The 26,139-nt window shown below is 48.2% G+C and overlaps 1 protein-coding gene across 2 annotated transcripts in view; it reads left to right on the top strand.

Annotated features, from left to right (window-relative positions):
• Positions 1 to 26,139, top strand: part of CABLES1 (Cdk5 and Abl enzyme substrate 1) — a 99,883-nt gene that overhangs the window by 57,508 nt on the left and 16,236 nt on the right. The window contains exons 4-7 of one of the 2 annotated variants that reach the window (XM_028524829.2): positions 4,939 to 5,016; positions 19,437 to 19,533; positions 20,791 to 20,947; positions 22,020 to 22,123. In XM_028524829.2, coding sequence (XP_028380630.1) covers positions 4,939 to 5,016; positions 19,437 to 19,533; positions 20,791 to 20,947; positions 22,020 to 22,123 — 436 coding nt within the window. The remainder of the gene's footprint in view (positions 1 to 4,938; positions 5,017 to 19,436; positions 19,534 to 20,790; positions 20,948 to 22,019; positions 22,124 to 26,139) is intronic. The other variant, XM_036009212.1, reaches the window with a different exon arrangement.

Here is a 26,139-nt window from a genome sequence, read left to right as displayed (position 1 = left end):
TTGCTTCCTAGGGCTGCCCAACAAAGTACCGCAGACTGGGTGGCTTACCACAACAAAATGTGCCCTCTCAGAGTTCCGGAGTCCCGAAGTCAGAAATCAAAGTGTCTTCAGGGTCACACAGCCTCTGAAAACTCTAAAGGAGGATAATTTCTGGCCACTTCCAGTGTCTGGTGGCTGCCGATAGTCGCTAACATCCTTGCCTGTTGTGCACATCACTCCAGCCCCTGCCTCCCTCATCCCACAGCCTTCCTCCCTCTGTGTGTGCCTGGGCTTCTCCACATCGCTCCCCTCAATACGTCCAGTCACCCTACCCTGGTATGACCTCATCCTAACTTGATTACATCTGCAAATACTCACTTTTCAAATAAAGCCACAGTGACAGGTTCAGGAGGTTAGGACTTCAACGTGTCTTTTTAGGGGACACAGTTCAGCCCATGACACCAGTATTTTTAAGTGTGTTCTTTCCTGCTTCCTGGGCCCGTAGGGGATGAATTACAGAATCAGAGAGTGCATTTCTAATTGCATGCTCAGTACCTAATGTGCACTGCCCCCCCGCACCCTGCCCGCCCCTGGAAACCCCTGGGCCATGTCCATGCGTCGTTACACTCAACTACCATCGTTGTGAATGTGGTTTTGTGTGTTCTGACTTTGAAGTTGTTGCTTGTTTTCATGTCCTTAAGAGAATATTCCTGGTCTAATGGAATATTCCACCTGGAAGAGCTCGAACCTTCTCACAGCCAAGAGAGGCTCCTCAGGGTTTTGGAAACAGAACAAGATGCCAGTTTTTGGTGTAAGAGCAAGTACTTACGAGTCCTGGATGGCGCTGGATGCTGTCTGTTTAGACACGGTCAGCACCGGGCTGAGGGGTTGGAACCAGATTCAGTGAAAGTGGTCCGTGGCGCTCTGTCCACTGTGGGGACCCCCATGCCCTTCCTGGCTGTTCCGAGCACTCTGGCGTCTTGTCGGCAGAGCGCCAGCCTTGTGGCCTGAAGCTGCAAGTTCCCTCACACCAGAAACATGGAAAGGAGGCTGGGCTGGTGAAGAAGAAAGCTGGCCGGTGTTCCAGCTGCAGGACACGCTCAGTGCTGCCTGAAAGGGTTTGGAAAACACCGTGGACCCAGAGGGAGCCCTGTCCCTGTGGGCAGCAGTACTGGGAGCCTTTTCTTTCACTTTTCTTTTTCCTGCTGACAGATTCTTGTGTATGGAGATGTGACCTTTATGCCTTTAAAGACCTGTCTCTCTGGAATTACTTCTTCTTTTGAAGCTATAATATTTTATGTCCTGCTTTCTGGTCATCTTGACTCCAAGGAATCCCTGACTGTCGCAGATGGGGAGAGCTGTGTGGGCTGCGGCATGCCATGGAAGCATAAAAGACAGTGGCTGCCGTGGCTGGAAGTGAAGACACGGAGGTGGTCAGTCTCAAGGCCCAGTGGAAATGGCGTCTGGCCATCTCACATCATCTTCGCTAGCATCTGATCTACTTCTTTCGCAAATACACAGTGCTCGGAGGAGACCAACAAATGTGATTTTCTTGTGCTTGTCCCTGATGTTCATTAAAGAGCAAAGCTGCAAATTCCCATGAACCCTCCCAGTTCTGGACACCGTGGTTGGTCTTTAGATTCACACTGCTCAGAGTTGCCGCCACAGCCGTAAGAAGCAGAAGACTCGAGCTTGCCACATGTTAATATTTGCCTTCTCTGGCTAAGGCTTGACATCCCTCCCAGATTCCAGAGCCACTTCAGGAAAAACGTAGGATGTGTTCTCGGCAGCTCCATTAGCTATTTCCAGCTCCTTGTGGTGTGAATAGCTGCAGACCCATTGTGGGGCTGCTAGGCTCATCTATGCTCTGAATTGCTCCTGTGGTCCTTGCAGAAAGTGAGAGGCTATGGGATGGCAGGGCCCGAGAGTGGAAGGAAAACGCCCAAAGATGTGGTGCTCCTTGCTGACTCGTCCCCCATCCAGCTGCTTGAGAATGGCCAACCAGAGAAGTACCAACCCCACTAGCATTGCTGGGAAGCATTCCATATTCATAGATGCTAAACTTGACCTGTACATTAGAATAACATGCTTTTCTGAATGAGACTCATGTTGTCAACCTCTCCTAGACCTAAATGGTGAGGACCACACAGTGCGAGCAGTCATTTAGCAGAACAATGCAGCTCATTTACTAATGGGCACACTGTGGTTAAAACTTTGGAAAGAATGCTTACATCTCACAGGCATTTATAGTCTCTCATTTTCTTGTTCTATTAAAATGTCTAAACAAGTTTGGTGTGTGGGAAGGAAGGACACATTAGCACTAAGTAACAAAAAGTCAGTACACTAAGCCAGATGAGTTTGTTCAACACATTCCTTCCTCTCTGTTGCAGAAGACGTGCTTGTTGAGTGACTTGGGGAAGAATGAGGAGTTCCAGGCTTTTCTCCTGGGTGGATGGCAGGGTTTGGGGGAGAGAGTAGGTGTGAAGAACCTCTTTCCTTCCATCTGGAAAGGGGCCCAGGCTGAGCAGAGTGGGAGTACAGAGCTACCTCGGGCTTCAGCAGCTCCGATGTCATGGCTGTTGCTGTGATCAGTCACCCTCTGTCCCCACTCCATGCTCGGCCTGGTGACCCACTGATAAGGCTGGAAAGCCACCCTCAGAAACCTGGGTGATGGAAGAGTTCCTGGTGTCCAGGGTGCCCAGTGCAACCCACAGGAGCAGACTTTGCTGTCTTAGAGAAGAGCAGAGCGTCAGCACACAGAGGGGTAATAAAGTCCGTGGCCAGCCATGCCTGCTAGTGCATCACTTTCATCACATCACTTACTTGTGTTTCCTTAGTTCAAGTATTTAGAATCTGGCTCCACTTACTTACTAAGTATTAGCTATTATTATGTCTGCTGGAGTAATTTGACGTGGGCATTGCAATGTCAACTCATTGCTGGTTTCCATGAGTGAGACCAGGGAATCAGGCTGGTGTTTGGCAGGCTAGTGTGCTCACAATTTACTTAACCCTTGGCCTTCAGGCTTTGGTGGCCCACTCTGGTCAGGACACTGTGACCCTGCAAAAGTGACCAGGGCTTTGGTCTGCGGTGTCTGATGAGAAATGCCTCCCTTGAGAGGGGAGAGGCACCTCCATGTGCATGCTCCATGTTTGTAGACAGGCCGTGCGTGTCATCCTTCAGCCACCTTTATAGCACAGCCTAGCACGTCGGAGCACGCCTGTGTGTTGTAGCACAGAGGCCTGAAGAGGTTCTCCGTCTAAGTACTATGCTGGTAAAACTTGCCTCAACCCAAGGAGACAGTCCCCAGTGAAAAGAGTCAGTAGTTCCTATCCATTGAATGCATATTTGCAGCATTCTAAAGGCTGTCCTGTCCTCTTATTTACTCTTTGCAACATTCCAGGGACATAGTTACTAATTTTATTCTATCTTTTATATGAGGAAACTGAGGCTCAGAAGAGCTAGTAAGCTGCCTGAGTCACACAAAGGTGTCCACAGTGGTACTTGAAGTCGGGAATGTTGCTTTGGTCCTGTGAGCCACTGTGGACTCGACTCACTATGGAATGAACAGGCAGCCGCAGTCCTGTCTCCCCGTGATGGGTACTCGGGTGCTTCTCTGAAGCACAGCGCTGCCCAGACTGTGTTTATGGAGGGGCTGCCACGCACTCAGTCTTGGACTGTCCTCTAGAAGAGGAAAGCAGCAGATGGTTAGCAGCCATGTGATCAGTGCTCTCCTGAAATGGAAGTAAGGCCGGGAAGCAGCACCCAAAAACAGGGAATGAGTAACTCAGTGAAGGGGGAATGCTTCCTGGGAAGGTGACTTCTGAACTAGGCTTTGAGGCATAAATAGGAGTTCACTGACTGAACCATGTAGGCACAATAGGCAACAGAAATTGCATGCAAAGGACAGAGGTGCGAAGCAGCAGAGGATTTTAAGGTGGGGTGTGCAAGTACTTTAGCATGATGGTTCATAGGGCACAGGAAGAAACACCGAGTGTGTTAAGACCAGAGAGGAGAAAGAGCCAGAAAATAGAGGGCCCGTTTGCTAAGACAAGGAATCTGACTTTCTGCTGAGTGGGTAAGCAGTTTAATATCACAGTTTTAAAACAAGGTCAGAATCCCCAAACCCTGATACAATCAGTAGTGCTGTTTTTCCCCAGTCGTATTATCACAGTTATTGAAAGGAAGGAAAGATCACAAAAGTCCGTAAGCTTCGTATCTCATACTGTCCCGTTGCTACTGCACTGAAGAATGCTGTTTTTTAATTTCCACTTGTTTCTCCATTTTTTCCATCAGTAATTCTCTTTCGCAAATGTTATTCTCAGATGCCAGGATAAGTACTTTTGAGAGTTTTTTAAAAGTCTTTTTAAATGGCCTTTGATTGCATAAGAGCATCATGTAGAACCATTTCCAGTGGTATCTTTATAGCAGGAATGGAGGCTAGGACTGATTATGTAATTGTTCCCTCGATTTATTCTCAGAACCTAACACGCTGCCAGCATATTAAAAAAAAAACTAATGATCATAATGGCATCTGAGTATCTTTCCTACTCAGTGCTTTCTGGCACCATTGCTCTCGCACTGTGTGCTGCAGAGCAGAAATCAGTGGTTTAAATGTGGCGTGGTGTTGGCTCGGCACTGGGTGCACGGGACTCCAGAGCTGTGTCTCTCCATCTTGCATGTGTAGCCCACCGCCAGCAGATCTCACCGGAGGAAGGATGTGTGTGTACTCAACAGAGACCCTTGCCAGTGTCTCGCATGTTAACGTTTGGATAAGGAGAGGCAGCGTGTGCTGCTGTGCTGAGGTTGCATTTGGCAAGGAGCTCAGAGCACCATCTGTCAGAGGAGGTGGTGGGAGTGTGCAAATACTGCTGTGAATTCCATGAATGCTTAATTGCTGGGGGTTTTTTTAATTTAAAAGTTTTTGCATTTAGTTTGTTTGTTCTTTTGCTATTTTTTAGAATAGTCCTTATCAGTGGCAGAAGATCCTTCTGTAGTATATTTTCAGTGCTGCCGTACCGTGACAGCGCCCACGTCGGGTATGTATATGCATGCTTGCTTTGCAGTTCTCTGGGTGAAAGGTTATGATGCCCTGTGTGTGATGATGTGCTGCCCTTGCCATTCCAAAAAACCTTGCCTTGCTTTGACACTGGATATTCGGTATTTATACATTTGAAAGAAAAAAAAATTTCTACCACCTTTTCAGCCAGAAAGCTCCCTTGTTATTTCATGTGTGCATGTGTGCGCACAAATGTGTGTCTTCACCATACTTGCCAGCTGTTTCTAAATGTGCATTTTGTCATCTCTTCCAAAACTGTAAAGCAAGAGCATAGAGGGCCCACCCCACTCCACAGGGCCATGTCAACTTTTGGAGAAAGGTAGGTCAGAAAAGGAATTATGCAAACCATTTGGCAATCCTGCCTCTTTGTATCTTGGGCTTGGGGCTGGAAACTGACCAGCAAGCCAGAGCAAATGTCAAAGCAGAATGGTACCAGGAGCAGATTTAGGTGATTTGCAACAGGCCAGAGGAGCAATCACCTCTCTGGATCAACAAGTGCCCTCCTTTTGCTCTGGACAAAAGTAGGTAAGTGAGGCTCTGACTGCAAAGCCTCTCCCTCTTTGTTTCCCATCTCCGAGCTCTGCTCCCTCACCCCTCATCTGGGGCTGGTTGTCAGGCAGCTGCTGATCTTTGGGGCAGGATGCCGGACATGTTGTAGGATGTTGGCTCTGGCCTCTGGTTGTTGTGACAGCCATACCCTGTCCACCTGTGACCATTGCCCCATGGGAGGGCAGTACAGCCCCGCCCCTGGCGAGGATTCACCATTTACATTAGTCCCCCCTTATCCAGGTGAGTGATACATTTTAAGACCCCTAGTGGATGCCTGAAACTGTGGATAATATGGAACCCTGTATATACTGTGTTTTTTCTTACACATACATACCTATGATAAAGTTTTATTTATGCATTAGGCACAGTAAGAGGTTAACAACAATAACTAATAATAAAATAGAACAGTTACAACAATATACTGTAATAGAAGTTATGCAAATATGGCATTATTAAGTAAAATAGAGGCTCCTTGAGCATAGGCACTGTGATACTGGGACAGTGGACCAGCCCACCAAGACAGCTACTGAGTGACTAGCGGGTGGGGGTGGGGTGGGGTGGGGGGACGCAGCATGGAGACGCTGCAGCACAGAGGGATGACTCACATCCAGGGTGGGGCGGGGCATAGCCCAGCGGGATGGTGTGAGATTTCATCATGCTGCTGAGCATGGCACACAATTTAAAACTTAGGAATTGCTTATTTCTGAAATTTTCCATTTAATATTTCTGGATCACAGCTCCTAAAAGTGCAGAAAACAACAGCATAGATAAGGGAGGTCCACTGTGTTTCGGGAAGGGTCACCTAGACATTGTCAGTAGATGCATCTATTCTGCGGTTGTCCCAGATGAAAAAGCAAAGTAAGTGTGAGGGGTCACAGGCTGTAATGTTTCACATCTTGGACATGAACAAACGCCAAGTCACCACTCTTTCAGCTTCTATAGATAAGGAAACCAAGATGCAGAAAAGTGAATTTTCTATAATAAAACACATAGTCGGAGCCTTTATAATACCTAACAGAGAACAGAACACACCTGTTTCGGCAGCATTTGCTACTTAAGTCCTCATGTAATAAACTGTGAGCACAACTCAAAATATTGTAACTGAGCAGCAGGGTTAAGAAATGTTCTGCTTTTAAATTTTTTAATGAGCAGTTATCATACTTATTAATAACTGCCATTATCATAATTAATGACTTTTTAAACTAATTATTGGCAAACAGCTATGCCCAAATGATAAAAATTTTTTTTGCTAGTAAATGTATACATATATATTTTAAACTACTTTAGTTCACATACATATTAACCAATATGTTTTCACTGTGGAAAATTCCTCTACTTTTACACTAAAGCTGTCTCTGTGACCAGGACAGAGTCGTAGAATGGGGGGGGGGGGGGGGGGAGGACTTCGGTGACCACGTGGTGTGGCTTCCTGCTGCGCAGCTCGCGGGGGGCGGCCTTAGGCCCCGGGGAAGCTGCCCCGCTCCCCAGCAGAGCCTGCAGCACCAGAACCCAGGACTCGGGCCGCCTGGGCCTGCGGACTTTGGGGTTTCTAGCTTCCAGTTTTCTGGTGTGCTTTCGCAGGTGGTCTAGGCCGCATGTGCCTGATTATTCCAGACAGGCGCAAACCTCCCTGCTGCCGGGTCAACGTACAGTTCCAACTTCATCACAAGAAAGTTTTAAAAACAGGAAACTCAAAAGTTCATCCACTGTGTACTTGAACCTCCTTTACATGGAAAGCATCTATCAAGATGGCCTTATCTCTTTCCGGTTTGGCTTTCTGGCTTCTCAAGCTGCCCTGGAGCTTCCCAAGTCCCGCTTTCAATCCTGCCGTGCCTCGCTCCCTCCCTCACCCCAAGGCTTTGTTCTTGGTTTTAAACTGAACTTATTTTGGCTCCTGACATCTGCTGAGCAAAGCAGAACAAGCCAATCTTATGAGAGGTTTCCTCATTCATTCATTCATTCATTCATTCCTTTGTGCATTTGGTCATTCAGCTGGGTCTTCTGCCCCTGAGGAGCACAAGGCCCTGGCGGAGGCTGGCAGGGTGCAGAGATGAGTGAGACCTGCTCTCCACAAGCATGCCATCCAGCCAGGAAGCCAGGCATGCAAACTGCCAGGCCAAGACAACCTCAGGGGCGGAGGGGGCCAAGAAGCACCACAGAATGCTTTAACTGCCCCCAAATCTTTATCAATGTTCAGGTTTACAATAAATCTGTAGTCCTTGGTGAAAGCCAAATGTGTGCATGTAAAGTTTTATGATCCTCCCTCACCCTCTAAGCACATTACCATCCCTGCCTGCCTCCTATGTAGAAATCGGGTGTGGGTCTTAATCAACCCGGGGTTGAGGACAATGAAAAGTTTGGGGTCATTTTGTATGCCACCAGATTTATACTGAGCTGACCATAGGATTACTCACAAAGTGATTTTTAGAGTTTCCTCTTGAAGCCCACTCCCGATTGCTTAACTGGCCTGGCCTCCAAACTGTCTTGACTTACAGAGACAGATATTTAAGAACAGAGCGTATTTCCTCAGGTTAGCTGATCGTGTGGTAACCTGCGTGTGAATGTGACATGTATAGTTGGTTGGGTGAGCTGAAACTCAAATAATGCTTACAGGATGGCAGGCACTGTTCTAAGTGTTTTGTATACATTTGTTCATTTAATCTTCACAACCACCCCGTAAAGTAGGTTCTCCGGTGATTGTTTTACAGACGTGAGGCTGCAGCAGAGAGGCAGAGCAGCAGTGGCAGAGGCAGGGGGCAGGCTGGCTGCAGGCTCTGCGAGGTGCAGTGTTCTGTGCTTTGTGCCGGCTGCCCCACAGGACAGTCCCTGAAGCGCTGATGCTCACTGCATGTAGAGTGTATTTCCTTTCCCCACTGCCCTTTTGGGGCCGGGCTTGCTGGCTTGAGACCAATGACAAGCAGGTGGCACCAGCTGACAGGCGTGCATCTGGGTGATGACAGAGCTTCATGCATATGCCACAGGAGGGTCACCTCCTGGATGGTGGCCTTCCGATGGCCTTGGGGGTTGCGGGTTTACACTGAAGCGTGAGCACCTCCAAGAGCAAACCCCAGGCATCTTTGGGTAGAATGCTGGGCGAAAAGTAATCTGTACAATTTCTGCATCAGGGTATTTGTTCGTTATAAGTGGGAGGGAATGAGTTAGAGTTATAAAATAGGGAGGTGGTCACATTCTCTAGGTGTTGACACAGTGGGGACAACCCAGCTGTGCATGGGTTCCATTGGTTCTGGACCTTGAAATGCTGCAAGCTTTCGTCTCCCCCACACCTTCCCACCCAGCCACTCCCACACAGCCCCACCAGCATCCCAGGGAAGCGATTGAGGGACGGGGGAGGGTCTCCCTCCTGCCTTTACACCATGCGTGAAAAATACCTGTCTTTGAGAAAGTGTGCAAAACAGTTACCTTAGAGAGTGAATATTCAGTGCCAAATGTGCCTTCACTTCACAGCAGGATTCATGACAGAGCTGTTTAAAATAAAGAACTTCCTTTCTTTCTTAATAAGCTTTCTTATTTTCTTAAACTATTGCTTGATTTACAGCTTGCTTTTCTCATGGAATTATCCGTTAGATGAAATGAGGTGCTTCTAACAACTATCCTTTCTTCCTGTTCTTTCACTGTAGGAACTCATTCTTGCCTGTTGTGTGGTGGGCAGGGTAGGGGGCACTCAGACAATGGCACCTGGCTGCTGCAATCTCTGAGACCACACCTGGCTGCTCCAGTCTCTGTCCAAGCCCCTGCAGAGTTCCCTGGCTGTCAGCAGTTTGCTTACCTACTCAGTCGGCTCAAGTTGTCAGAACACATCCAAAACCAAGCATCATGTGGTCAAAATGTAGCTAACACACAGCCCCATTTTGAACAGCTCAACACACGATTTTCTTTGTACATATACTGGTTTGCACATATGCTTAAAGCAACAGACATCTTTGGACTGAATCTAGTCTAGAGTGAGAAGAGGGTGGTTTCCCCAGGTCAGTACTGGGTGGGTGCTAGTGGGGACCCTTATCCTGTCACTGGGGCCCTTCTCAGTGTCTGGGGGTAATTGAAGCCCCTGCCTTGGGCCTCCTTAACACATGCACACACAACATGGTCCTCACTGTCCCCCCTTCTGTGTCCCAGCATGGCCATTTCTAATCCCATGCACATGTGGGACGATGTTGGGACTTACTGGCACTCTTAAATGAAGACTGGCTGCAGGCTGTGTGTACTCCTTTCCAGTAACACAGCCTGGAGTCCCACTAATCATTACCAGGAAGGGACTGTACTTCATAACAGCAGGCCTATGGGCTGAGCTCCACGAGCAACCACCACTTCCGAGGATGTGGAAGCCTTCCTGGACATAAGGGCACTACCATTTCTCCTTGGGGTGTCCCAGAGCTGAGTGATGCAAAGATATTTGACATGGACAATTTGCCTGGTAGTGCCGTTCGCACGAGTGCATTGAAAGGGAGCACCCTTCAGCTCTGAGGATAGACTTTTAGAGTTAGAAGGAACTTGGAGACTGTCTAGTCCTGTGGTTTTCAGACTTTTTTTTTTAGCTGAAATAACCATTCTTCCAGCACAAGTGTACATAGAACAGCAGTAAATAAAATAGCTAACCACAGAGCTATTCCAGAAAAGCGGGAGTGGGGACAAGAAGCCCACTCTTTCTCCATCTCTCATGACCCCAGCTGGGACACCGAAGTTCTTATCCCTGCCTGCCGTTGGTGCCGATGGGCCTCTGAGGCCTGGGAGCAGGGGATTGCGTGGGAGAGAGCTGAGAGGCAGGCAGAATCCTTGGTCCTGGCACATTAACCAGCCTTGCTGGTCCCAGACTTACTCATCTGTACGATTGACTCTAATGTCATTCTCGGGGGGGTTGAGAACATTAAGTGAAACATGACATGTGAAAGCTCTCAGCACCCTGCCCCCTATGTGAGGTCCTCATGAAATGTCACCTTTGGTTCCATTTATGATCAGTCACAAGAGCGATTTCATTGCTCTTTCTAGATCTGCTCCAACACAGCTAATCTCCAACAGGTTCACGATGACTTGGCCAGCTGTGCATTTCTTGACTTAGCCAGCTGTGCATTTCTACAAACGAGGGGTCCTTCTTCGAATCTGCATGTATTTGGTATTTAAATTGGTTTCCTCAGAGGTACATGTGGAGTAATGAAAACCTGGAAAGTACATACAGTGAAAGGAAGATAGAAATTACTGAGCCCCACCTAAACAAAGCCATCATTAACCTTTAGGTCTACTTCCTCATGGTCTTTTTTTCTCCCTAGTGATTGTACTTTGTGTGGACTATGGAGAAGTGATTGTTTTGTTTTGATCTTTCTTGCTGGTGGGAAGAAGTGTGGCCAAATCCCACCTTTTAAAACAAGCTAATGGAAGCGGGTTACAAAGAAGAGGAACAGATGTTGCTTGTCTTTTTCACTATAACTGTAATATCAAACCTTCCCATAGCTGTAAACACTCTTCTCAGATTAAGCTTGTAAATTATACCATTTTCTGGGAAGAGTCCCAGCCTTAACCCAGCTCCTCTTCTCTTAACTGACAGTTGCCAAGGCCCATCTGAGTCTTTTTGCCTTTTAATCACATTAGTCACTGCCTTCTCTTTTCTAGTGTGGCTTTGTGGTTTGGCTTGGCGACCCTCCACTTACAAAGTGAGTTGCAAGCAAGTTTCTCGACTTTTCCTAACTAGGCAGACCCCACACCTAGTCCACACCTCTAGCTAAGACCACCACCCCCTCTTGCTCCCAACCTCCACCCATCCTCTGGGCTGCCATGGACCTGGAGTGGAAAACCTACGAGCTGAAAAAGAATCTATGGGCTCAGAAACAGAGGAAAGAAATCGTGAAAAACTGCAACAGCTAAGGAGGATGGATCCTGGAGTCCTGAAAAGAAAAGGTTTGGAGAGTGAGTTAGAAATAATGCAAACTTGACCTCCTTTAAAATGCTGCTGAAGGTCAGCCCCAAACCAAGATTCACCTTTCTCCTACTTCTTCTCCATCTACTACCCTCTAACCTGTTACTCCTATGACCAGACCTCTTGCTTGGACTCTTGGGCTAATGCAATTACATTATAGGCTAAAAGGGCATTGGGTGGGACTGACCTCCATTTATAACTTTGTGTCAGTGGGAACATGCATTCCCAGTTCCAGCCGGCCAACTTAAAAGCTTTTGGAATGCAACCCACTGGTGAGTGAGACACTGCAGGCATTACATTGAGGGCCAGTCCCAGGATTGTCTCTGTGCGTATGGGGGCTGACATGAGTGCCCAGATGTCCTTTATTCCTGAAACACTTGGGCATTGGTAGGTATTTCTGTCTATACAGGGTGGGGCAAAGTAGGTTTACAGTTGTTCGTATGGAAAATAATATAATTAATGAACAATAACACAAGAATAAATTGCATTTTGTGTACTCACAGCTGTAAACCTACTTTTGCCATATAGATCCTATTGGAAGGAAGTAGGAATGAATCCCGTTAACTCGTGGTTGGGGATTATATAAAATAACCAGGCTAGCGAATCCAGCAAAATAGCTTCTGTGATGTGTGTGTGGGAGGTACCAGCCCACTGAGATAAGTGTTCCTCATTGACTGAGTGTCACCAGGTTGGTTTATGGCAAATGTATCGGAGACCGTGTGGTGAAGAAAATGGCTTCCCCGTGGAGCCCGAGGCATCTCCGGGGGCATGTTCTAAAGTAGCAGCTTCCATGTGGTGTTTATGTCCTCAGCTTTTGGCGTTGGGGCGTTGCAGATGAGGTCATCCTCTTGGGTCTATTTCCTGAGTGCGAATCACTTTGTGACACAGAGAACAGCTTCTGCTATTCTTAGGGCCTCCGAGCCCGAAGCACCCCCTCCCTGGCCCGGGTCCGTCTCCCTTCCTCCCACCCGCTTTTCCCCAAAACACCTCTTTTTGTTGTGGAAAATTGTACATTGACAAATCGTGTTTCTTTCCTCACACCAAGCATATTCCCACACAGACAGATTCTGGAATGATCTCACAGATGAATCATGCCGTTACCGGCTGTTTATAGGAGCTGCCTTTAGACAAAGGCTTTGGTGTGAGCCACGTTATTAAGGCCCCTTCATTGTCTGCCAGTTGCCCTTGGGGGACGGCTTATCCATGAAATGCTAAGTGTGAGACTGGGAAGGACCAAGACTGAAAGCTGCTCTGATTTCACTTTTTCCTGCCAGCCCTCGGCCTTGCCCCATTGAGTCTGAACTCTAGGGGGCGCCGATACAAGCAAACAGACCGCGTCCACGATGGCAGCTGGACCTGCGGCAGGGACAGCAGGACTTCTGAACTGACTTTAAACGCTCAAGCTCGAGTTGTTGAGTTCCAGTGGACGTGTAATCTCTTCATTAAAGTGAGCTCACAGGTGGCATTTCCTTTCCTAATCCAGTTTTCAAACTTTGCTTTCTGTGTAGTAAATCTCTCTTTTTAAGGATCTGCAAATCCTGTTAATATTTAATTAGCTTTTAAATTATATGCACATCAGAGTATTCAACCTATTATTGTCCTTCAAAGAGCAACTGCCCGTTGGATACTCCAGCTGGCGTCCCAAGGTCTTGAGTGAAGAGCACCATTAGAGAAACAATCGCCAATGGAAGGGAGTCAGGCCATCCCTGTCTTGGAAGCAGAAAGCCCTGGAAACTAGTTAATTGGTCATACACACACTTTTTTCACCTACTTCCTAGGTGTTGATTATTTAAATCCCATGTCCTTTTTTTATTAAGAGGAATATTGGCTCATTAACCATAAGCTCCCTTAGGAAAAGGTCTCAGCTTGAACTTCTCGTTGTCTAATAGGAAATCTTGTTTGAACAGTCCCATGCATTACAGCTCAGTGAGCTTTCAGAAAAGGAAACGAAAGATCATTTTGTCTGTTACACAAGATGAAATCAGGAGTTGGCTATTGTGTGGTTACTAGCGACTTGGGTAACCCCCTTTGGGCACCCAGATATCTAGATTGGCCGTCTGCTCTGACCAGATGACTCCACAGCTGTGAAATCATGTACATTTGCTTTATGCCGCGAGAGTCAAAACCGAGACAGAGGTCCAGGGGGTTTCCAACCATGAAGTTACATGCTTTCAAGGAGATCGACAAGAAGTGAACTGCAGTGCTGTCCTATGAAGGATGGGTTCACACCCCCCAAAAGAGCCAACCTGTGTTTCTGCTTCTTGCTTAAAGGTTTAACTGCTGCTTGGCTATCTCCCAAATGCATTTTCACCTCCTGCTTTAATCCCTCCCCCCAGTCTTCTGAGACACCCCCCTGGACCTCCTTAAACTATCTCCCATCCCTCACACTCCCATCATCCAACTTTTGTATAAAAGAAAGAATTTCTCTGTGCTGGGTTTTCAAAGTGCATTTGTTGCTTATGGCCTCTTTAAAAGTTAAGGAACTTAAATAGGATGAGAATGAGCTCCTGTAACTAAATAAGTGTGAACTGTAGTGTCACCTGGGGCCGTAGATGAGAAGGACTCAGACCCCTGGTCCTGTCTGTGCATCTCCCCAAATGAGATCATTTTCTGCAAACTGACTAACAGTGTTCATCTTTGAGCTCAAGCTACAGCATGTAAACCTTTATGAACACAATTTTGGACAATATATCTACATATGGTATTTGAACTTGCCTCCAATCCATTTTTAGAAGGAGGTGGAACATAAATAAATTAGTATTTGAACTCAACATGTATCTGGGAAAAAAGAATCTTGTAGGCTTTTCAAAGAAATTGAAAAGCCCATCTTCAGTTTGCTTTTAATTACTTTCAGCTGCAGGTCCCGGATCTCCGGCTCTGTCTCCTGGCACTAGAGGGTTAACACCGGCATCTGAGCCAAAGAAGATATTTCTATTTTCCTACACCATTTTAATGAGAGTTTAATGATCTTAGAAAGAAGCAGCAAGATTTTATCACTACTCCAGTGGAACTTCTGCTTCATTCTTTTCCACTGGATTTTTTAAACACTCTCTCTGGGTGAACCAATGTCACCATTCAGAGTTCCTTTTTGCAGGCGACTCCCACCCTCTCAACTCCCCTGAAAGTGGGACATCAGGGGTCACGGTCTCTTGCTTGCTTTACACTCACATGCAAGGCCTGAACAGTTACCTTATCTGTAAACTAGGTGAAATTGTGGTTTATGAAGAACAAAATGGGCAGGTAATGGCAATGTCACGTGGTTCACGTTACTACAAGTTTTCAGCAACACAACAGTGCTTAGCTAAGGGTGACCCTAGAGGAACTTGTGAGCCTCTTTGTGAAAGATCCCAAGAGCCTTGAGATACACAGCCTCAAAAGCTGTTCAAACAACGGCAGTTTGGGAATAGATGAGATGGGTTTCATTGTCCGCGGACACGTGGCTGCGCCTGTGGATGCGTGTGCACGTGTGCTCTTACTTCAGACCCACCAAAGTGGCAGCCGCCAAGTGAGAGGCAACTTCTGCCTGATCTGAGACAGAAAAAAGTGGGGAAGCGGGCCCTTATGAAAGAGCCAGTTTTCTAGAGCAGCCGTGACGTTTAAGCAAAGTGCATGAAGTGTGAATGGAGCAGATATGAGGGGGTCAGCGTTGGTTTGCAAGAAATGTCTCGTTTCTATTTTTTTAAATCTACTTCATATGAACTACTAGCCTCCCACCCCTGAATTTCCAGAGGGAACTTCAAACTTATCACTAGGCATCCCTCCCACCACCCCTCCAGAGTCTCCTGAAATGCCTTGGATTTGGGGGGCACACACCAGTCATTGCTCATCGGCGTGCTCTGGCACTGCCCTGCCCTCACAGCCTTTCTTTGCAGAATCTGCTGTGTGTCTCCTGTAGGATGTGAATTTTAATCATGGCTGGGATTCTTGTTCGCAGGGTGCTGATGGGCTGCAGGGCCTGGGTCCCCTTTCAGGTGGACCCCGCAGTCATCATTTCCCTCCCCACTGTGCTGGCTCCATCCACCGGGTCTGCCTCTCTCCTACCTCCTGGGGCTCCCAACATAGTCTCTTGGGTGAGCTGGGGCCTGGCATTCCCCGAGACAGTGGGCAGAAACGGCCTGGCCACTTCTGGGAAGAAACCTGGGAGATGAAATCCAAGTCACTAAATATATTATCTGTACTATCTTATACGTTAATGGTAGCTAAGGTCCTGACAAGTGAGCACTAAGGCTTAGTCCAATACAGTGGCCACTCTCCGTATGTGGCTATTTAAGTTTAAATTAAATAAATTCGGTTCCTCAGTCAACGCGTCACACTTTAAGTGCTCAATTGCCACCTTTGGCTAGTGGCTACCACATTGGACTACTTGGAGAAGTTCACCACAGGAGGTTCTGTGAGTAGCCCTGAACAATATGTGTGTTTTCTAGTAGCAGTTAAAGGTGGACCCACTCCTCTCCTAGCTTATTTTGGTACTCAGTTTGGTGATTTAGAAAGTACAGTGATAGAAATGAAGAGCCAGTGGGAAGGGGCGGCTGCAGTAAGCAGACCAGTACATTAAGTCTTGGGAGATCAGTTCCCATGGTTAGGTGTGACAAAGCTTCACCCATCATGAAGTGTGGTCCAAAGCATCCCTGACGTACTTGGACACTCACCAGCTCTAACAATCTCTGTTTCTTCTAAGTAGGGTTTGGGGTTTATCTCATGGAGAGGGGTCTTGGATATGATGTGAGCACCAGAAGTATACTCTTCATTATGGCTCCATTTGCCTCGGAGGAAGCATCAAGAAGGGGAGTGTGGGGTGAGCACAGCTGGCTTCTGTGAACTGGGATGTGTACATTCAGCAGCTGGGGCCGGCTGGCAAAGGCAGGGCTGCCCACAGAAACGATGAGCCTGTGAACAAAGTGAGGTGGGTGAAAAGGGACACGATGGAAAACACCCACGTCCCCTGTCGTCTTTATGAGACAGCACCCACGAGACGGCGATGCACCAGACTCTCTTAGCTCAGTGAACCCTTGTTTACCCATCTCTGTGTATCACACACCATGTAGACAGGATACAAACGTGGACTGAGACTCCTTTGGCCTGCAGCCAGCACTCCATCCAGAAGCACTCTTTAAAAAAAATTTTTTTATTTACTAAAGTATAATTGACATACTTTATTATATTAGTTTCAGGTGCAAGGAGGCCTCTATTTTTAATATTGTTTATAATACTCCTTATATTTTTAATACTCCTTATTTCTTTTGGTCTTCTCGCCCCATAAATACATTCCTTGCTTTTACATTAACTTCAGCCCCAAATAGCATTCTCAGTCTGGTGAGGTGGAAACAAGGAGACAGTTGTTTGGAGTTGGGAATGTGAGGCACGTGCTTGCCGGGTTTGGCTTTGGGCAAGCAGGAAGTCCGTGGAAGCGAGCTGTAGGTCTTTAATGAAATGCATGGTGCTACTGTCTCTGTGTCAGCTCACGTCCTGGTCTTCTCCCCATGGGGCTCCTTGCTTCTAACCCAGCTCAGCTGTGTTAGCCTCATTGCCTAGATCTTGCTCAGTAGGCTTTTCTCCTCGTTAGCGCCCTGATGCATTCATCATCTCTGTCCTTTATTATTGCTGGAGGAAGTCTTTTGAGAGCCAGGTGGCAGGGCACCAGGGCAGGCCGTCTCTGGTACGTGTGGTCCTAGTTCTGGAGGCCTTGCTGAGCCCTGCTCTGTCCCAGCCCACTTGGTCCTTCCAGCTGCAGATTGGAGGTCAATAATGGGATGCAGGGCTTTCTGTTTTCACCACATGTTTATCAAGTGATGTGACTGAAACTGCCCTCAGAGCGCCCAGTGAATGTGGTCCCCAGCAGAGGAGGCGCCCTCGGGAGAACTCAGACATGTTTTGAGAGCACGTCTGTGGCTCAGAACATTTTGGAGCTCTTGGTGGGATGATCTGCACCTTCTACTGAAGTGTTTACAGTTCTGTGCATTACTCTCCTATTCTGTATTGTCTTTAAGGGGTGAGTTTGTATTTGGCATTACCTGAAGTCATTTACAGTCAAATCTGGTCAGTGGGAGGGGAAAGGACACTGATTCAACTATTTTTATAAAGTTTGAAGACTGGGATGGGTTGGCTAATTGCCCTTTTGTTTGTCTGTTTCTGCATGACTGTAGTGTCAGTTCCAAAAGGAGCTCCGTGGACATTTTGAGCATGGCAGAACTGTGGCCTTCCAAGGTGATGGCCTTCAAAATGCAGTCTTGCATTAACTGATGTGGCTCAGCTGGCTGGGCGTCATCCCACACAGCAAAATGTCGCTGGTTTGGTTCCCAGTCAGGGCACAGTGCCTAGGCTGCGGGTTCAGGCTCCAGTCAGGGTGGGTACAAGAGGGAACCAGTCAGTGTTTCTCTCTCACATTGATGTTTCTCTCCCTCTCTTTCCCCCTCCCTTCATTTCTTTCTAAAAATATAAGTAAAAAATTCTTTAAAAAAATGCAGTTCTCACTGGGTACAGGTCTTAGGCATTTCTTCCAAAAATAGTTATTAATCACATTCTGCGTTATAGGATTAGGGAGCCAGTTTCATGGCATGCCCATAGATGAGGCTGATTGCTCAACAGAATCAGAGAATCCTGTGTTCCTCCGTAGAGGGTGTGGAGGGGGTAGGATTCTTGTCTCTCTCCTCTCCATTCACCTGGCTCCATTTTCACTCTCTCTTTCATTGGTTACTTTACCTTTTTATATTTTCTTTGTTCTTGATTAGAGACTACCCCTGAGTTCATAGAGAAGACAGCCCCCAAGTGTGGCCCCTCTCCAGGCCTCGCAGCAAGAACACTATGACCTGAGGTGGCTTTGACTAACAAGCACTGTGTCACAGAGACAGGAGCTGGAAGACAGTCCTTCCCAGATGGGGCTGCGACTTAGAATCACCTGGGGAGTGTTTAAAACTCGTGCCTCCTGGGCTGTACCAGAATCAGCCGAATCAGGATGGCTGGGGTGGGAGCCGGACAGCAAGAGTTTGTCAAAAGTCCCCTGCTGATTCCAACGTGCAGCCAAGCTTGAGGACCTCTGTAAGGAGAGAGGGGTTGTCCCTGAAAATATGAGCAGTCACGTCTGAGCAAAGCCTCAGCCAGCCCATCGTGCATCTTCAAGGCAACCGGGCGTACTAGAGACATCATTGGATGCAAAACCAGTCTCTACAAACCACTATCCCAGTGGCCTTGCCAAGCCATCGGCCTACTCTGGGCCTCATTTTTCTCATCTGTAAAATAGGATAATAATAATAGCAATGCCTGTCTGATAAGAGCATCTTAAAGACTGAAAGAGATGATGTGTGAAAGTCCGTAAATTATGATGTGTTCTGTAAGTGCTTATTGTTAACACCGTAGGTTTGTTGTTGTTGTTGTTTAATAGAAAGATACTCATTTTCTTTCTCTAGGTGGCCTGGCAAGGTACCTGGGGTGACTACTGTGGCATTAATTTTTTCATTACCAGCAATAAATCTGAGAACATCTTAGGATGAGAATTTATTTCTCCTGTCTAATAAATGGGGAGTCAAGGAGGGGTGGTCTCCCCCAGATTTAAAAAGAAGCCAGCAGCTGGTGCCCAGGAGAACCATCTATCCACTGTGCCCAGGGTGTGCTCCCTCTGAGATGGTTCGATGACCAGCTAAGAGAGGAGGGACCTTGCTGAGCAGGAAGGGATGTTGATGACCCGCTGGCTTCTGAGCCTGACTTTCCTCTTCGGGCTCTCTGCTCATTTTGATGTCATTCAGATCAGAGTGGGTGGAACTGCCCAAAGATTGCCACTGGCAAGTCCCAAAGAGGAACAAAGGGAGACCCTGACGGCCAGGGCCTTTCAGTCATTTTGGTCAGTGTGACTGGTGCCTCGTGTGATGAGCATCATCATGTCTCTTTTGGGTGCAAGCAACAGCATTTTTGCTTTGGCTTTTCCTCTCCAGGGATTTGAAGTTGGATGGAGTGAGACAATCAGCAGGTGCCGTGAGCTTGAAAGAGGTCATTGGCCTTGAAGGTGTGGAGCTGGGAGCTGACGGGAAGGTAAGGCCGTCTGGCTTCCAGTCAACCAGTTCGTGCCAGTACCACAAGGGCCAGGGGACAGAAGCAGTGTGGCAGACCCCGAACCTTCCTGGTGGTGGCGGAGCCAGCTGTGGGCACCTTCCTGGGCCTGCGAGGCCAGTCTTCCTGCCCCACCCCCAGCCTGCAGATGGAAGTCCATCGAGGCTGCGATTAAAGAGCAGCTCTCCCTGTGCTTTATACAGTGGAAAGCGAGATGCTGGCCAGTGTCTCAGGCACATGCACACGCACACGTCCACATGCATGTTCTGGGGTGGAGTGATAATAGGTAGTTTGCACATGCTTTAACTGATGGTGTCAGCAAGCAACATTCCCACTCCCAGGAAGTACTTTGGCTTCCTGTGGTCCTGAGAAACTAAGAGCCCCTCGGCCTTAGATAGTGACCCTGAGCAGCAGGGCTACCACATTCCTCTTTCACCCACAGTTTACTCAACTGCTGGGTTGAAGTCTGAGGAGTGAAGGTTGAAATGTGAACTTGACCTCTTGTGCTGGATCCAGGCAGTCTTCATAAACCCTCCCAAAGCCATTTGGTGGAGACCATGCGCATGTTTCTTTGGGAAAGCTGTCCCAGCATAGTTTGCATACAGGTGAAGCTGATGGTGGCAAGTTACCTCCCTGCCACCCTCCCCCAGGACAGCTTGTCGCCACTGTGCCCAAACGACATCAGCCCTGAGCTCACAGCACATGAGCCATGAGTCCCCAGGCAGATGAAAAGGAAGATACTTGTGCTGTTTTCATTCTTAAAGGTTGGGTGTTTGCACAGGAATGAGAGAGGACAGCACAGTGATGAGCATCAAGGATGGCATCTGCCCAAGGGCCACAAAGGAACTGCCAGAGGTCGCAGTCCCTTATCAGAGACTCCTGGGGCTTCATGTGTCCTGGAATTCTGTGCTTGCTGGTTTATGAAAAGTAATAACAGTTTGTGCCTCAGGTATTACACAACATCCCAACAGCTTCTAAGATTACACATTCTTATCAAACACACTTACGTTTCGGCCATATAACTTGAGTATTCTCACCAAGTGGGATAATTTAAAAGCACAGACGGCCAGTTCTGGCACAAATTTGGCACACAATTTCATTTCATCAGATCTCATTGATTTTAGAATTGCAGATAGGAGACTATAGACCTGAACTTAGGTAGCAACGTAGCTTGGTCAGAATGTGAGACTAACATTGCCTGGGAAAACATCACTTGCCATTTTTGTCTTCACCTTTTAGACTGTTTCTTACACCCAATTTCTGTTACCCACAAATGCCTTTGGAGCCCGGAGAAATACCATCGACTCCACCTCCTCCTTCTCCCAGTTCCGTAACCTGAGCCACCGCAGCCTCTCCATAGGACGGGCAAGCAGCACCCAGGGCAGCCTCGACACAGGTAACCTGGGACCTGGCTGGGCCTGGAAGCTGGCGGCAGGAGGTGTCTCAGTGTACAGTGTGGCTTGGGCCTCGCTGTATGCAGACTGGAGGACAGGGGTCCCTGGAGCGTGAGCTCATCCCTCAGGTGATGTGACTTTGGGGCACGCACAATTCCAGGCTATGCAGGCTCACAGCCGGGCCCCAGGGTGATCTCTCTAATGCGATGCCTCAGTCGCCAAGCCCGGAGCTCCCACAAGGAGCAGTGCCAGGGTCACTCATCTCACCGGACACCTGCTTCTGGCCCACATGTTCATAGGGCTCAGGTTTGATTGTCTTCAAATAATTGGGCCAGGAAACCCAGGATCCTATGTGAGAATTTCCCTTCTGATTCTCACCGTGGGTGAGCTAACTTGGCTACTGAAGGAAAACTTGAATGCCTCCAGCTTTGCCTGTACAAAGCTTTGGAAGAATTGGCATGAGGGAAAAAGCTCTTTAGAAAGCAGTATTATTGCTGTCAGAGAAATTCCAGGTGAACGTAAAGTTCCTCATGCCTGTCCAGGTGCCGAGTTCAGAAGACCGTCCTCGTGTTCCAGCCACCTCTGGCCATTCACAGCTGCTCGCATTGGCACCTGCTTTGGGTTGTGTTTCTGTGGACACAGTAGTCTGTCCAGAAGCATCCACACCAAAAACGTGCTTCTCATGTGGCTCAGCACCTCATGGGTCCTCATGCAGGTTTAGAAAAATGAGCCTTTTCGGCACCACGTTTTGTAATCTGTGAGCGTTCACTGCATTTTTCATGCTCTGTGAGGTTTTGTGCTCTCCCGGGTCAGGGAGATTAACACATACTTTTCTAAAATGGAAAAAAAGTCTTAATGTTGAGGATGTGGTGCGCTCTTTGAGGGGAGGATACACTTCATTGGCATGCAGAGACATCTACTGAAAGTCAGAGCAAGCGCCCCGGACTGTGACTCTGAGCTAAATGCCCTGAAGCCAGCCGTTCTTCATTCTAACTCTGTCCTTGGCATTCACCCAGCTGCTTCTGCTTCGGAGAGCCCGGGGCTCCTAATTATCGCTTTGCGTGTGATCCCTAGGCAGTGACCTGGGAGACTTTATGGACTACGACCCAAATCTCCTGGACGACCCCCAGTGGCCTTGCGGCAAGCACAAACGGGTTCTGATCTTCCCTTCATACATGGTGAGTAGTGATGGACAGCTGATTGGTTCGCTCCCCCCTCATCCTGCAGGGAGCAGCTTGGAAGTGGCATGCCCTAATAGAGGGCTGCTCTGCCTGAAACTCAGGGGCTTGTTTAAACACTGCTCAGCCTGGAGACCTTCTTGAGGGCTGTCCAGTCCTCACTAGGATGTTGCTTGTCCAGGATTCTGCTGGTCACCTGGTCTGCATACATCACGTTAGCTACTAGCCCAGGGTCAGGGACCCTCACCTTTGAGGGGGCTCACCAAACTGGTATACCCAGAGACCCCCCACTAGGAGAGGACCTGAGACATCACTGACAGGGCTGAGTTCAAGTTCAGCCTGTGTGGAGTTCCTCAGCGAGTGTAGGCTTTTACATGCACTTTGAACAAACGTTTGACACTGGGCTCAGGATGGCAGAATTGTCTCCTGGGAAAGTGAAAGTAGGACATTGTGGGTGTTACATGCAAAACCTTTCCTTGCTGTTTTTATTTCTTGGTCTTTTCCTGTTTTTCCCTCTGTGTCATTTTGCTTTCTGCTTTCGGCCGAACACTGTCACCCACCAGTCTGGGCTGCTGTCTCTCCAGACATCCATGGAGCCTGGCAGGGCCCTGTGTACTTTCTTGGGGCAGGCTTGCCCTGGCTCTGCGGCAGGCCGAGCCCGGGATGCTGTGGGAGGAGAGGAGAGTGGGGCTTGCAGGGAGACCTGCCGCCCCGGGCCTGCCATACCTGATATCAGGTGGGAGAGCACCGGCCCAGAATGCCCCACCACCTCCCTGCCAGGTGGGAATAGCTGAAAACATCTCATGTGGCTCCCTTGCCCCTCCCAAGCCTATGCTGTTCTCAGCAGCCACAGCCCCAGCAGTGAGCAGAGGGTCCCTTTTCTGTGATTAGCTCTTCTGTCTGCAGAAGCCAGAGTGGGACCCAACCCTACGGGCCCAAAAGGCACCTGAGCACTCAGTCAGAGCTGAGACTTCCCGCCAGTGGGGGTCTGCCCTCCAGCCTCTCCCCTCCTGGAACATTTGGCAAGTAGCTGACATCAGAGAAACACCAGGCAGAACTCAGGCCCTGGCTGGTTACTTTCAGCATATATCCCCTTGTAATGTGGCAGATTGCTCAGGGGTCGCTCTGATGTGCCACATTGGGTCAGAATGAGTTACCAAAGGCATGTAGTTCTAAGTTGCCTCCTGTTCCTCACTGTCCCATCCTTATGCCCCAGATGCTAACTCAGAAAGCAAGACCAGAGCCGTAGATAGTTATTTTTTTTCCACTTGTGACCCATGAGATTCTTTCTTTCTTTCTTTCTTTTTTTTTTTTTTTTGAAAAAATTTTTAAGATATTTTATTTATTTTTCGGGAGAGAAACATCAATGTGCAAGAGAAACATCAATCAGTTGCCTCTTGCATGCCCCCAAGCAGGGACCCGGCCCACAACCCAGGCATGTGCCCCGACAGGGAATCAAACCAGTCACCCTTTGATTCACAGGCCAGCACTCAATCCACTGAATCTCACCAGCCAGCGCTACTTTGTTTTTGTTTTTTTAAACAGAACTTATTTATGTAAGCTAGCACATAATAAGTGTTAATAAATGGCCAGAATCATTACCCTAATGTGAAGGAAGGAGCAACGGAAAGGTCATGACTTGTGTAAGAAGAAGGATTCTTTATGCTCACAGCTTTATTTATCAAAGTTCACTTTATTTATTAAGTAACTTGGGCAGGAAGCTGTGGCTCGGGGAGCCGGAGTGAGGCTGTCACCGTTGACAGACAGGAAGTGGGGTGTGGAGGCCAGCACTCCTGGCTCAGAACGTTTCTCACTTCGCGTCTGGATCCCACATCCCGCAGCATTCAGTGGCAGAACTGCCGACTTCAGGACTTGAAAATGATTCTTGGGGTCAGCAGTTTAACAGATTTCCAGGTGCCCAGGAGAATGAGAAGGCACACTATTTGTTATTGACATTGCGGTTTCGTGGGGAGCTTGTCCACCATAGACAAGCAGTGTGTGGTGGTAACTCTGACTCCTCCTTTCACAGGCCCAGTGTCGGGCTGCTGCCAGGTCTGGGTTTTGTTTTTGTTTTTTTTGTTTTTTCTTTAAAATATTTCACTGTGAGCTCCAAGGTTCTGGGCTATAGCACACACGTGTGCACCTGTGCACAAGGGTAGTTTATCTTCCATGTTAAGTGACTTGCCAAGTCAGCATATATGTCCTGGCCTCCTCGTTCTGTGTTCCCACACGCGTCATTTTTCATTTCACCACATTGAAGCTATAGCCCATGCTTCCTGTAATAGTCCATTTTTCAGAGAATGAAATTGCTCACCAATTGCATTTGCCAGGTCAACTCCGTAAGGCCCGCATCTCCTTCGCTTCTGGCCACAGATATTAGCACATTGAGAAATGTAAGAGGCCCATTCATCAGCATTCTTGTCTGAGTCACTGATGTGCGTGCCACGTGTTACAGAGAACCTCAGACCTGCTCTCAGGAGACCTCTTCCCTAGAAGCAGGCATGGAGCACAGGGCTGTTTCACATGCATTTTACACTGGCAGGGGTAAGAGTTTGGGGGTTTTGTTTGTTTGCCTGCTTTATTTTGTGTTGGGTAATAGGTGTAGAATTTGTCCAGTCATCCAGTACTGACTGAGGTCCTACTGTGTGCCAGGCCAGGTGCTTCTTTATGCGGTGGAGATTACACCAGCCACAGTCCCCACTGTCCTCAACCTCGTAGAGTGAGTAGGGAAGTCAGGCCATAAACAAGTAGAGAAACCACTGTTGTCACAAGCAGATGTAGTCATGCAGGAGCTGACGGGGGTGTTGGAGGTTGGAGCCGGGCCTTAGGAAGCTCCTCCTGAGGAAAGGGCCCTGAACACAACTGCTGTGGAGTGGCCCTGCTGGGCCTCGGGGGAGAGCCCGTGTGCGAGACCTCAAAGTGTGAAAGGGGTTCACTGTGTAAAACAGATACTTTTAACAGTAAAAGTCACTGCCGTTCCCTCTGCCTGTGTGTGTGTGCGCGTGCGCGCACACACACACACACACACACACACACACACACACACACAGAAAGTCGGGCCTATAGAATGATGATCCTGACAAACTGTACCCACTATCCCAACCCCAGGTGCAGGGAGCTGCACTTACAATAGGCACTGATGGCCAGGGTGGACAGAAAGAATGACAGATTATTCAGCCCAGGCTGTTGAAGGTCCTCTTCGAGGGTCAGTGGTACATCTTGGCCCTACATCTGCCCAGACACGCCTAGCTCAGACTCTACTGGGGTTCGAACCCTCATTGTTGGCAGGGCGCCCCCTGCAGGCAGACTTCAGACCCATGTGGAGCCTGTGCAGCCCCCTCTCCGGGTTCTCTGCTGAGACCTTTGCTTGGAGATTGGGGAGGGAGTGGCATGCTGGTTTGAAGGGGACTGTCTGTGCAGCACAAGGAGTCTGCTGAGGTCCTGCTGCTCTTGTCTGTCTTCCTAGGCCCCCAAGTTGGCCAGCCCAGTGGAGGCCTCGAACCTGAAAACCGGGGCTGTTGTCTGGTGTGTTGGGGTGTCCTGTAGCTGTGGAATTTTAGTGTGAGTTGTCCCTGTGGCCTCTGCAGAGTCAACTGACCCTGAAAATGATGAGCTATTCCTTTCACCCCGTCAAATCCTGCTGCAGCTGTTTTTTTTTTCCTTTTCGTATTAAGGTGTAATTTATATATAGCCAGATGCACCCGTTGTAAGTGCACAGTTCCATGAATTTTGCAACCTCCTTCCTGAGCAAGATAGAGAACATTTCTATCCCCTTAGAAAGTTCCCTCCTGCCCGTCCCCTTTGGCTCTCACCCCCTCCCCACCAAAGCAAGGCTGTTCTGACTTCTGCTGCCATAGGTTCTGCTTATTCTAGAACTTCATATAAATGGAATTATATACTGTGTACTCTTTCATTGTTTTGGTCCATCTTATCCCAAACGACTTACTATCTGAGACTCACTGTGTAGCTTGTATCAGTAAGTTTTTTTTAATTGCTAAGTAGGATTTCTTTGCATG

The sequence above is a fragment of the Phyllostomus discolor genome, chromosome 9 (assembly GCF_004126475.2).
Source record: "Phyllostomus discolor isolate MPI-MPIP mPhyDis1 chromosome 9, mPhyDis1.pri.v3, whole genome shotgun sequence".
In the NCBI taxonomy this organism is placed as follows: domain Eukaryota; kingdom Metazoa; phylum Chordata; class Mammalia; order Chiroptera; family Phyllostomidae; genus Phyllostomus; species Phyllostomus discolor.
This window is presented reverse-complemented; position numbering and strand designations above follow the sequence as displayed.